Source organism: Agrilus planipennis, unplaced genomic scaffold (assembly GCF_000699045.2).
Source record: "Agrilus planipennis isolate EAB-ADULT unplaced genomic scaffold, Apla_2.0 scaffold313, whole genome shotgun sequence".
NCBI lineage: Eukaryota > Metazoa > Arthropoda > Insecta > Coleoptera > Buprestidae > Agrilus > Agrilus planipennis.
The window spans coordinates 211,443-226,191 of NW_020442416.1; the positions used below are offsets into that span (position 1 = coordinate 211,443).

Consider the following 14,749-nt stretch of genomic DNA (forward strand, 5'->3'; position numbering starts at 1 on the left):
CCATTAAACGGAAACTATTCTAGTGTCAATATCTACTAATGCTAGACATGTAAACCAATTAAAATTTTGCGGTTCCTACTAGGTAATTTATGAATTAAAAGAGATCAAAAACAATTAGTTCATTTACAAATACAATTATCAGCGTATGATTCCCTTTCTACTACTCTAATGATGATACATAAAAATGTAACTAATATTCTCGTAAGCGGCTGAGATAAATTTCACATTTTTTATTAAATCATTGATTAGTTTTGCAGTTTCACAAAAATTGGCCCACTAATACGTTAAATATGATTAAAAGTTCTTAACATTCTAAGCCACCACATTCAGTGATGGTGTATTTTTGCCCTAAATCACGTGGTACTACAAATTTTTGCTCCTCATCACACTCACTCGTGTAGCATCATCGGTATTGGATTCAATACTACATACTGGAAACATCGGCTACGCTCTATCTTTGAATATAAATATAAATTTACAATTTTTAGATTTTTTCTTTGCTTGTGCTTCTTACCAAATTTCATCTTTACAGATCAATGGGAAGTACCGTATACGCTTTGATTCCCTTGCGGTTGTTAAAATATGCGTCATAAACGGTCCAATCTTTTGATTGTATTGATTTAAAGGTTTGATTTTTTCACAGCTTCTAGGGCTGACAGACCTAAGTATTTGATATTAATTACAACATTAAAGTCCAGTCATATTAGGGGTTTCGCCTCGAAATGAGAGATAATAAGCTGTAAACTTGTACAGGCCTGACGCTGGAAGCTAGCGGAAATTTTAAAATGGCGTGGATGCGCGTTGGTAAAAGTAGGCAGTTTTAGGTATAAAGATTGCAGCCCTCATTCTTCAGTATTCCTATCAGGGGCGTAGATTAAATATTTAAAAGCAGGGATCAGTGAGTAAGTAATAGACATACAAACAGAAGAAGTAATTGTTGATGTTGGTGACAGTGATAGAGATTCCGATGGTGACAGTGAATGTGAAAACTAACTATAAAACCAAAGCAATAGGTTAATTTTTTCTTTTTGATAAGTCATGTTTTTACATTATTTTCTAGTACGCTACTGTCCCATCTGTATTATTACTATAATTTACGCCTACTGAAAGCTTATTTGTGTATCGGTTCCAAGTGACTTACCCAAATAGGTCATAAATGGGCAAGTACCTGCGCGACCGCTCGCCAGCTTCCTTCGTCAGACCTGTATTAACTTTTATTTTGGCATTCTAAATGTTGTGTCAAAAGTCACATAAAATCTCGTGTCCGTATCTTAAAATATTCAAGGTCAAAGGTCACCAAAACCGATTTTTCGCTAATATCTCGCTTTTTTTCTCATAATTTCGACAGTTAATTTTTAAATATGTGAGTAGACAAATAATGTATTTTTTTAAGACATTGGTTTTTACTATTTCGGCCATTATAAAATAAATATATTTTGTAAACAATGATAAATCTCGCGAACCGGAAGAATGTTCAAAGTGCTCCACAGGTTAGTCACCCCTGGCGTAGAGGTTTATACCACTACTTATCATTCGGGAGGACATCGGTCATAAATTGTGAAGGGTATCATAATTCACGCATAGTACATATACAGAGGACTGCAATTATTGTCCCGAGTGAATATTCATCATTTCGACAAGAACAATTAAATGGAAAGAAAATTATTTAGTAATTTATTACATTTTCATTAAAAAGAATATTACTTGTTAGACCGTTTAATATTTTATTTGTATATATGGTGTAGTTTTTTCGATTTGATATGTTTTCATATTCATAAATGTCAGGTATCCAAAACTATAAATGAAATAAAAAAATAATCATTCATTTAGGTATGTATAAATGCAAACAGTTACACTTTTTACATTATATCTGAGAATATTTCTTCGTCTTTCTATTTTAAACTAATACCTAATTGTTTCTGTTAAAGAATCTCAAAAAACTACTGAGACTGTAAAAATATTTTACTTAAAATTACGAAAAAAAAAATCTGAAGAGGAATCAACACCATGCAAACTCAAAAAATACTGACATTAATAATGTTAATGGATTGAAAATTGCAATTGTTTATTCAATATTTTAGTGATACAATTAGTATAGGTACTGCGACCCTTCATGTACCTACACCTTTTAATTTGAATGGACAAGATTATTTTAAAAAAATGTTTAATTTAATTTGAAATTTATATTTTATAAAATGTCAATTAATTAATGTTTTCCGGCTTCTAGGTTTTATTCTTACAGATTTTAATCATTTTCTCAATACTCTCCAAAGTACACTCTCTATGGATTCAAGATAAAGTTCAAAATTTATCACAAATTCGATTTCCTCTTCGACACCAGCAGCATTCAAAGATAAGTAATTACGATTATAAAAACGAAAATATGGACCTTAATGTTCGCGTAAATGCTCAACCACCACAACCATGTAATCCAAAATTTCCTTGCCGCCAACCATACAAATGTCGTCATCCAAATGAAAATCATATATCCAACAGAGAACCAGGAAAGCGCCGCGTATGTTGGATGATGATTGGATGCTGCCTCGAAGACGTTCCTCAGTCGGCAACATGTAATACAACTCCAAAATGTCCAACTCCAAAATGTCCAACTCCAACATGTCCAACTCCAAAATGTCCAACTCGAACGCGACCAACTTCTGGAACTCGAACAACTACTGGAACTCGAACAACCACTGGAACTCGAACAACTACTGGAACTCGAACAACTACTCGAACTCGAACAACTACTCGAACTCGAACAACTACTCGAACTCGAGCAACTACTCGAACTCGAACAACTACTCGAACTCGAGCAACTACTCGAACTCGAACAACTACTCGAACTCGAGCAACTACTCGAACTCGAACTAGAAAAACTACACGCGGCCCCCCCATCACTCTTCCCGACCCAGATTACACACCAGATGAAACTGAATCAACAGAAACAACTGATACACCAGAATGCACCACCGAAATTCCACCCGGTACGGGGTCCACGCCTTCATGTCAAATAACAAGTAAATGTCCACCGGAATGCGCAAACAACACAAATCCAGGTTGTAACATATACCGATTTGAACAGAACTTAATCTACTTTATATTAATGGCAAATAATAAAGAAAACTGTAACGCAACAGTACCTACACTAGAAACAACACCAAAATTAATAATCCCAACACCAGCACCAATCCCAATCCCAATACCAACACCAGCACCAGCACCAGTACCAGCACCAGCACCAGCACCAGCACCAGCTCCAGCACCAGCACCAGCACCAGCACCAGCACCAGCACCAACACCAGCACCAGCACCAACACAAGCACCACCACCAGCACCAACACCAACACCAGCACCAGCACCAACACCAACACCAGCACCAACACCAACACCAACACCAACACCAGAAGGAACAACTCCAAGTGGCGAAGGCACTGATGATGTGCATTATCTTGATGCCACTGGGAATGCAAAAACAGAACCCGCTCTGTGATTGTCCCTTCAGCTCAAACAGCTGTAAGAGATTTATCTGCACAAGGCTCAATTTGAGAAGAAGGTTCTGAAAATAAGGATATATCGATTTCAACTTGATCTACGTCCCAGCACCATAAGTATGCTTCCATACCCTCCCAAATCTTCCTTGATATAATAGTGGTTAATTCGCATTATATATATTTAATTATATTATAAGAAAATATCAAATTTAATGTTTTAGTGTATCATTATATATAGCTCATAAAAATATATCTGTTTTTAATTAATTAATTTATATGCTACATACGGAATAATAAATAATATGCTGAACGTGGGAAATGACTACCTTTTTAAACTAGTAGTTTCAAGCCTTACTTAATTGCTTGCAAATATCCTAAAATAATTCTTTATTAAAAAACGCGTGCCTTATCTGTGGTAAACCGCTGGCTATTTTTACGCCATCATTTAATATTAATTACACAGCAGATACGTTAATTTTCTTAATTATTTATGCTAATAAATTGTTGTTAATCAACACTACACTAGGTAAGTAATTGATAACGTACAAGTTTTCTAACAAACTTTTTTTATTTGCTTGTGAACTTATAAGTATGTAAAAAGCAAAGAAAGAAAAATTATTTAGTGAGAGACACGACAAGCGACAAAATGACAGGTCGTGTTTGTTAGATATAGAATACTCTTACCCACTCCTACGTGATAAGTCTATAAAAGTTAATACGCTGAGTCTAGTTTTCCTTTAGATCGATAAAAATAGGTATCCAAATTATGTGGTTAAGTTGAGCTGGTAGTACCTGGCCCTTTGGTCGCCCTCCCTCCCCTCCTAAAGCCGGCACTGTATGAATGAAATCTAGGAATTGTATACAATTCCTAGTAAATATATACAATTCCGAGGTTATTTAAGAAATCTATAAAATATTGTTTCAAAGACTTCTTAATACACACATATCCTGGGAAATGTATACATTTCCTAGAAATTGTATGAAATTCCGATATTGTACTAGGAAATGCATTACACTAATGCTTTCTGTGAATAAAATGAATAAAACACGTTAGTAAACTGAGAATCAAGGTTATCTGTGTTTGATGAGGTTAGGTTTGGAGATATATATGCATTAGAGACGTTATTGTAGGGTTATTAGGTAGATAGACTGGAGTTTCGTTAATGCTCCTACCCGCCGAAGGCGGGCTGATACGTTGAGTGTTTAGAGAATTTAGTTTTACGTTATTTTCTGTTTTCCTAAATAAAGTTAAATTTTTATTGGCTTAAAAGTGGTGTTATAGGCGGATGATGAGGATATCGTGGGTAGAAAAGGTTAGAAATGAAGAGGTATTAGAAAGAATAGGAGAACAGAGGACTCTGTGGAAGTCAATAAAAAATAGGCGAGACAGGTTGGTAGGACACCTTCTTAGGCATGAAGGTCTAGTCAGAGACGTATTAGAGGCAGAAACAGGAGTTAGGAGGGGTAGAGGTAGACCTAGATTGGATTACTGTTCGCAAGTAGTTAAGGATGTGGGTTGTTCTAGTTTTAGGGAAATGCGAAGTTTGGCTCAGGATAGGAAAGAGTGGAGGTACGTGTCCAACCAGTCTTAGGACTGATGACCTTATGATGATGAAAAGTTTTTAATCATTTTTTAAAAATTCTTTTTCGAACCCGTGAACATTATGATAAAAGAATAATATTGTTGGGGCGAAAGGGGAGAAAGGCTGGCGGCGGTGGAGAGAGGGCAACGGCTGTATTAGATCGATATAATGCGCAGCCGCGCACCGAGCGAGGAGTCTGTGTTAGTTAGTGTCCCGACGGTGTGTGCTGTGCTCAGCTGTTATTTTTTTACCTCTGCTCTCCACCTAGCTGAGCGTCATTGCCGCTATTTGCGGTCTGTATAAAAATCAAATCATAATTTGCAGTAAACCTGTAAAAACGTAATGTGTGCTGGGACATAGTAAAAATGAAACTTCAACGGACAAGTGGAAAAATGAATGGCAACGGACAAATTTTTACTTGGAGTTTTACGGGCAGATTTTCAATCTGGTCAAGTACATTAACAATCTGCCCGTAAAACTTGAAGTAAAAATTTTGTTGCCATTCGTTTTTCTACTTGTCTGTTGTCATTCGTTTTTCCACTTGTCCGTTGAAATTTTACTTCTATTATGTGTCCCAGCATACATTTCGTTTTCACAGGTTTACTGCAAATCATGATTTGGTTTTTACACAGACCGCAAATAGAGGCAATGATGTCCAGCTACGTGGAGGGCTAAGAAAACAGCAGCTGAGCACAGCACACGCCACCGGTACTCTAGTGAACTCCCTGCTCTTTCGTGACAGAAAAACTCGTAATACCTCTCGTCTATAAGTAAAATTCACTTTAATAATATATTTGTAACTTTTCACTTAACAGTACGGCGGGGTTCGAGCCCACGTTGTTTCAAATTTTGACTTTATTCCTTTAGTTTCAGTAGAAGGATGAAGTCGTTTCGTTAAAGGTTCCTTACATCATGGTATGAATTTACTATGTTGGGTTGTTATCCGTATTGTAAAGAAAAGTGAAAATGAACAATAACGATAGCTTTTACCACTACTAAAAAAAATTTTGTTGCGATTCGTATTTTTCGCTTGTCCGTTGAAGTTGCACTTCTACTATGTGTCCCAGCATACATTTCGTTTTTAAATATTTTCAGTAATATAGGTACTTTAATATGGACGTTTATGTTACTAAATGACGTTATCAAAGAAGAACCTTAAACTAATAATAAACTGTTATGCTCCTGTTGGTTAGCGAGGCTTTTTTTCTTATTATCACAGCGTTTTCTACATTTATTTATATTCATTTATGATTGTTTATTTTTGTTATTTTCTTTTTTTAATTTTTTTTTTTTGTATATTTCAGATGTCAGGTGACGTCTACGGAGATTTGGTAAGTGATTCCTATATTTTTTCTAGCAAGTACAAATACTAATAGTTCTATTTAAAGGAAATATAATTATATTAAGGGTAACTGTAATTAAGGAATTAAGGGCGCTGCGCCCCAAGGAACCCCTGGGGGGGGGGGTTCAACGAATCATTAAAATTTTATTTAAACGGTAACGATATTGAACATAGCTGAGTTTCTCTATTAACTCTCTATTCAATTCCTGGTCGAGAGTCATGAAAAATAGCATAAGCACCACGGGAGGAAGTAAGCATGTGGTCTCAGCAGCAATTTCGTCCTTTTCATCTCTAGACGCGTAATAAAGTAATATAATGTCGAAAAACTCGAGACGTATTGTGGTGAAATTATATACTTTACATTGTCATGTTCATGGAACTCAAATTTACAGCTTCTATTGATCATTCTTCCCCTATTTGGTATTCAGTTGTTTAATCAAATCAATATTCGGATAAAAGTACTTTATCTAAAAAATACCGTCGACGTTTCGCCCAGATTGTTGGGTTTTCTCAAAGCTAAAATATAAGGTGGAAATTAATATTTTATTAAGAATGGACCGCATTGATCTTTCTCCAAGCTTACCTAGTTTTATTTAGTTGAAAATGTAACGCTGATGGATTTTCTTAAGTGGTACATGCTCTAAAATTAACAATCATTAATATTTCCACTTCTTAAACTACAGTTTTATTAATTTTTTTGGATACATAATATAACAAGTTTTTTGAATGTTTTTTTGTAGATGTTTGTATACTTTTTTTTTTTAAAGTGTTTGTGTATGATTGTCACCATGTGGTTTTTAATTATTTATGTATTTATTATTTTAATCATACCAAGTGTTACCTATAACAATTTTATATTAATTAGCTGTGTAGAGGTTAAATAATAATGGTTGTTAATATTAGAGCTTGTACCGCTTAACCAAATCCATCAGCAGTACCTTTTTAACTAAATAAAACTAGGTAAGCTTAGAAAAAAGATCAGTATGGCCCTTTCTTAATAAAATATTAATTGCCACCTTATATTGTAACGTTAAGAAAGCCCAGCAAATTTAACAATTCAAATCTACAGAAGTCTGATCTGTCCTTGGCCATGCAAAAAAATGTTGATCGCTATGTTAATCTTAAATATCCTTTGTAATAGTAAAACGGCCAATAAAGAAATAAAGTTGAGGTCACTGATGTACATGAGTATTAAATAGGAGCCAAAATTGCTCATAACCATATGCAGATTTGCGGTAAGGGCAGAAACAGAGAATATCAAGGATATCTGTGAAATAAGTCAAAATTTGATCACTTATTTGCAGCGTTTTATTTCGAAATTCAGTACGTATATGTAATTGTTTATTTTTTTCTATAGGTATACGTAAGGATATATCCAAAACATGGCAAATATATTGAACATTTAGACATACAATAATAGATACAATTAATAAACGAATCAGTAACATTAGATTACTGTTCTAGAAAGTACCTATTAACTAAATAGTAGTTCTTAGATTTTAGAAAAATTTACGAAATATGTCTAACTATCGTACTGTAAAAGGGTTGGAAGTATTTCGTATGTTGTAACAAGAGGAACCACCTGCACTGATGGTACCGTTGGTGTTACAGTTGATAACAATGGTTTATTGGGATCATTTTCTAGAACTGCCTCATCCGCCTCTCTCTTTTTAAAATTTTCGTTTGAAATCACGTCAGTTACTGACTCATAATTTTCTTCTGAATCTTTTTTATTGCTTTCATTAACGATTGGGTTTTCATCAAGTTCTATACTAATTACTTGTTTTGTGCTACTCGGTTCATCTGTTGAATGTGCCTGTTGTGTCAGTATTGTGTCTACGGGTGCTTTATCGGTTGAAGAGTAGGCATAGGTAATAACTCCTTCTATACTCAAATCATAATCACGATCAGTACGTTGATTGCTTCCTTCACTTATAGTTACTGATATTGGAAGGGCTGCTGCAGCAGCTATTGCTACAGGCTCTGTAGCGCTTGTTGTTGGAGTTGTTGTTGAAGCTGTTGTTGGAGTTGTTGTTGAAGCTGTTGTTGAAGCTGTTGTTGGAGTTGTTGTTGAAGCTGTTGTTGAAGTGTTGTTGAAGCTGTTGTTGAAGCTGTTGTTGAAACTGTTGTTGAAGTTGTTGTTGAAGCTGTTGTTGAAGTTGTTGCTGAAGTTGTTGTTGAAGTTGTTGTTGAAGTTGTTGTTGAAGTTGTTGATGAAGTTGTTGATGTATTGCAATTTTCTTTACCTCCCATGAGTATGAAATATACTAAGTTCTGTTCGAAATGATATACATTTTTATTTTCTGTATTTGTTATGTTTGGGCAACCCGGTTGGCATTCTGTTAATGTTTCAGGTGTTTTATTGTCTGAAGGTGTTGACAATTTCGTTTTACAAGTAGACGATGTAGTTGGTTTGGGGGAATGTGTTGATGGTGTGTGAGACGATGGTGTTTGCGACGATGGCGTTTGTGATGATGATGGTTTTGATGGTTTTGATGGTTTCGATGGTTTTGATGGTTTTGGTGGTTTTGGTGTAGGAGGAGAATCGGAAGGTGTAGTGTCGGTAGTTTCGGGAGGAACAGTTGGGGGTGTTGCTTTTGTACTTAATGAATCCCCGATATCGTGGATGCAACATCCATATATCATACAACATATTCGGCGCTTTCCTGGTTCTTCTTTTCCGTGTTTATCCGTGGTGTGTTTTGGATAGTCAGTTTTCTTTTTTTTTTTAACATGGGCTCTCCTGCTTACCTCAAAATGTTGTGGCGAAGGTGTACTTGTTAAAATAGATGTTGTAGTTGTGGTACATGTTGGTTTTGAGGGGCACCATTTTTGCGTTTGTCTTTTACGTGGAATACAACGATGTCTTGGTTGAGCGCTTACGTGAATGCCAATATTTAGACCTTTGTTAAATATGTTATTATCATCGATTTTACTTATGTGTAGGACGTTTTCTTTGTTAATACTAGCAGCTGACTGTCGAAGTGGAAAATGAATTTGTGATAAATTTTGAACTTTGTCTTGAAGCCATAAAGAATGTACTTGATAAAATACCGAATATGTGATTAAAAACTTCAAGAACGAAACCTAAAAAAGAAAACAGTGATAATTGAAGATTAATATCAGTAAAGTAGAGAGAAAACTAGTGTTCCACATATTAGATAAAAACGCTTTCATTTCAATTAAACTTAAATTGTAAAATGTTTATAACTGCAATTTTACAATAAGTACAATTATGTTAATGATATATGTATAAATGGTGTTGCCAATTCGGTTAAATGCTGGCCTTCGAGTCTTGCATCAACGAAATTCTTTTGATAGTCTACATTTTACTTACTACTTCTTTATCATATTTGATGTAAGTTCGGTTATTACTAGAAACTACCACGTGCTTTTTGTTCTAGTTTGTTGTCTTCATTGTCTATGTCCAGATGTCCAGTACGCCGATTGCGAATAAACTGGTCGATCAAAGCCGACCAGAGGCAATTTTTCTCATTGCAGAAGATGAAAAATGATCAAATTTACTTACAGACGTTTTATCAAAATTAAGTGATTAAAAATGTATAATTACTAGAAAAAACAAAACATTAATAGAAACATGATAGCCCGTATTGTCGGCTCTGATTTAACATCTGGGATTAATAGAAATGATCGTCTGCATTAACGCATACAAAACAAAATTTATTATGCTAATAGAAAAAATAAATTAATTTGAATCATTTTCCAAACGTGATCGTCTCAAATTCTTATAACATGTAAAAAAATAAAGAAATTAAAATGTTAACTGAAGGTTAACAGATTAGATCTAATGACTTTGAAAAAATTAAAAATGCGTATTTTTATTTTCCTTTCAAAAAGGATTAGAATGTGAAACATATTTACGAAAAAAAAGTCAGACGTCTGTCATATAGAAAAGAAGGCGGTTGAAAATGAAATTGCTACTTTACCAACTAATATAATTATTAAAGCCAAAAATGAAGATTTTTGGAAAAATCCCATTATTACCAAATTAGTGTAGCGAATTTCATTTTTATTTTGGGATTACATACATTTGTGAATAGAATTTTTTATATTAAAAGTTAACGAAAATTACACTACTGATTTCCATATTGAAGATTCATTAACATTATCTTCATCTTGATGTGCAACAGGCAGCCACAAGATTCTCATTAATGATGGGACAGTAAAAAGCAGTGTAAATCTATATTTTTTTGTAATTATTCCCCAATTAACCTTTAGTTGGATGCAGAACCGGCAGCATGTTCTGCGCGGATGGGTAGTTGACCTTACGCAATCTGAATGAGTGGGGATAAAAACGGATAAAACAAAATAATATTATTATATTACATAAAAATAGCAATATTGCTGATCGTTCGTAGACATTCGCGGCAGACTGACACATATCAACAAATTATAGAAACCTCAAAGATATAGTAGACTAAGTGGCTGAAGGTCATCAGGACCGGATTAAAGTATAAATAAAATTATTTATTTCAGACAGATATTGAAAACAAAAAAAGTGGAGAAAAATTGAAATAATGAATTGAGCTTTACGGTTAACAATTTTTCATGGTATTCAAAATCATATTTTACTAAATATTTACTTACAGACCAAATAAAATATTTTCATTACCTAATAAAAAATATGAATATTTATTATTGTTTGACAAAAAATATTTACCACTATAATTACATCCACCCCTCTTAAAAATGAAAATAATTTTATATTGGACTTACTATTACAAACGCAAATTAACGTGATTATCAACGAATATTAATACATTCAAAACTGGTTTGGTATGATTAATACAAATTTCAAGAAATAATTAAGTGTACCATTTCTCCCCCACCTCTGTACCATAAAAAGTTAGTGACGGTCTCACCCCCATAAAAGGTTGTGGAGGTTCAATGTTAATAAATATGCCAATTTTTATATATTTCTGGGCACGTAAATATTTATATAGTCATTCTTAAACAATATTCAAAGGTAAAACTAATGAAAAATACATAAAACCGAAGGGGGTGGGGGCCATCNAATAAAAGGTTGTAAAGATAGCAACGCACTTTAAAAGTCAGTCTACTATATCTTTGAGGTTTCCATATTTTTCCTTATTTACATTTGCTAGCGGTCTACAACATTCCACCCTTTCGTGGGATTTCATTTGGTGTATGAGTATCAGTAACCACGTGTTCATTGTATTTTTTGAAATGGTGTACAGTAAAAGCTCTTTATTCGCAGGGTATACGTTCCAAAACTATTAATAACTACAAGTGGTTTGTCGCAATGATTTCATTTATATATTTTTTCATATATTTTACGTTATTTCAAATAAACCGACAAATAATAGTCGGTATTAGTATAGGAATAAGACAGCATTCATTCGATTCTTGTAACCAGCTTTCTGAGAATTATAACATCGCATTTTGCACGTAGGCAGGTCATAAAATTGACCGATCGGGCTAGGGTTTATGAGTCTTTTGTCCGGTTCCATCCGGTCGGGCGGTAGTTTCGACCACGGGAAATTCCTAGGTTTACGTACATTTCAGATGTCTTGTTTATGTGTATGCATGTGCTGGTTACGAGGAACAAATGTTGTTGCCATTACTAATAGCATTCGGGTAGCGACCCTTGTCGAACGCACAACATCTTGTCTTTATCAATATTCCCTTTTTGTATTTCGTTGTTGTAATTCAAATTCTAAAGTTTATTAAATCCAATAGTAAATTCAGTTATCCAGTTTTTTATTTTACTTATAATCTACAGAAATTACTGTGTCAAATTAATTTGGGGCACAGTTGTGGTCTAGTGTATATAGGAGACTTACAATCTCCTTGGGAACTTTCCGTATGCTAAGTCCTCAACTTTTTCCAACAAGGAATTAGAATTAATACATAATAATACTCACTCTTAAATAAATATTAATTGTTGTTATATAAACATTTAGTGTAATACACTTACTGTAATATAACTGCACAGATATACAGTAAAAGCTCTTTATTCGCAGGGTATACGTTCCATAAATATGTCGCGAATACCGAAACCGTGGATATGGAATGGTAATTAGTATGGAATCATAGGGGATACGTTATAAGGTTCCAAAATAAAACCAATATGTTTTAAAATAAAATCAATTTATTGAGAAATTCGCAATTAAAGTTAATCGTTATAATTAGCTTTAGGCAAGGGTTTAAAAAATTTAGTGATTTTTTCTTGATTTTAATTTTTAAATTAGTCCACTCTGTTACTTTCTTTATAAAAGTCGCCTCGGTACCAGCCAACAGTACTCAAAAGATCCCAATACGTTGAAAAATAACACCGAATCCTTTTCTCTTTACCGATTGCATCCGCGAATAATGAAATTTTTAGCCGCGAATACAGGAACTGGGTTGCAATTTTTTCACCCGCGAATAATGAAAACGCGAATAAGGAAACCGTGAATAAGGAACTTTTACTGTAACCAAAACATTAATTTAGCAATATAATATATTGAATATACAGTATACAATAATATATACGATGCCGCTCATTAACAGCTGACTGTAATACCGATATGCGCATGCGTGCCTTCCTATTCCCATACCCTATCATCGCGTCGCGAGACAAAACGCTGCAAAACGTGTCGTTTCATGGCCTTGAGATTTTACTCCCATCGAGTCCAAAGAAGTTTCACTTCAAAAATGGACAGAAACATCTTCGAATGTACTTCTTAGAGATGAAATAAGTTGGTCAATCATATCAATGAACGGTTGTCTAAACAAATCTTTCGGGGTCGTGAATTCATTTGTATCAGCTGCCCCTCGCCCTTCAGATTGATATGTTTATAAACTTTTTATCGGCGCGGAATTTGACATTCGTTTAGTTGAATGTCAGCAATAATTTGAACGTTTTTTTTCCATATTTCCAAACACTTTAAATGTCAGCAACTGCTTCTCTCTTTTTATATGATTCGATCACGTAAAGATCAGGGTATACTTCGTTTAGTTTCTCTAGCGATGTGACCTTTAGTTTGACCGGCGCAAAGTAGAAAAGAACAGCACTAGGCCAGAAAAGAAAGGAGACAACTCTCGGCCAAACTCTTAATCGGTGAGGAGCGTATAATCCTTACAGTACTGCACGGAAAAATTGACCATTTTATCCACTATAATTGCATTGCTCAAATGTGCTTTTATTGGTACCATTTATTACTGAAAATATTAACGAGATGTTTATTTATATTAGAAGACATATTAAAGGCTTTAACGCTTGTTTTCGACTCGCACTACTATTCAAGATTAAACAAAACTTTTGGCAGGTACTGTATGAAAAACTATGTTAAATGAATAAAAGTCGAGACTATAATGAGCTTTTTTCTCTCTACCTACGATTTTGCCAGCGCGCATCCAAGATATTGGAAGGGGTACTTCGTTAGAGAAAGTAAACGAAATATAATTAGACCGAATGTCCTTTTTTATGGTTCAAATTTCAGCTTTTACAAAGCAGTGTGACTCATTTGTTTATTTAAAGATATTTACCGCAATTTTTAAATATAGCTATTGAATGTCATTAGTAACAGATGCATTGCCGTCAAAAAGCATGTAAAGATATGGCAAATCGGCATAAATCACCCTGTCTACGCGCGGAAGACGGAGCAGAAATTTGGCAACCAATTTTTACGTCTGTAAATCATGTCGAACTATAATGCATGACGAGAAACGAATAATGAAAATGACTTATTTGACCGATATATTCAATAAACTCGACGTAATCAGCAAATTCATAAAGTGAATAACCACAACTAAGTTTGCAGTGAGAGACAAAATATTTTCTCTAATAACGATGAAAAACAAATTTGGCTTCTAGATTGAATGTGCTGAACAAAAAGGTTACGAATGTTTATCCTCTTCCAAATGAGAATTTGATCGATATTAATCCTCTCTAAAACAAAAATTCGAATCGAATGATTGAAACTTGAATGACCTTCGGATTGAACTTCCGATTAAATAAAAACTTTTTAACATAACAATTAAACCGCCGAAAAGAACTGAAAAGCAAAAAATAATAAACCTTTATTTTATTAACGTTAACAACTACGTTCTTCAACTAATGTGAGTATACCTAAGTATTTTTGAGTAGGCCCTAAACAATCAATAAACAAAGATCACTAAATTACCTTAAATTTAAACAAATAACCATTGCATTGTTAATTTTATTTGGTTATTTCTTTAAATTTAAGGTAATTTAGAGATCTTTCTTTATTGATTGTTTAGCGCCGACTCAAAATTACTTAGGTATTCCTACATTAGTTGAAGAACTTAATTATTAAGGTTTATAAAATAAAGATACATTTGCAATG

The 14,749-nt window shown here is 34.0% G+C and overlaps 1 protein-coding gene across 1 annotated transcript; it reads right to left on the bottom strand.

Moving 5' to 3' along the window:
* Nucleotides 1–2,390: 2,390 nt before the first annotated feature.
* Nucleotides 2,391–11,199, bottom strand: LOC108742218 (platelet binding protein GspB-like). Its single transcript, XM_018477309.1, is given in 6 exon segments — nt 2,391–2,542; nt 2,578–2,930; nt 3,125–3,431; nt 8,211–8,656; nt 8,810–9,018; nt 11,056–11,199. Coding segments are annotated over 6 exon segments (1,611 nt in total).
* Nucleotides 11,200–14,749: the final 3,550 nt, after the last annotated feature.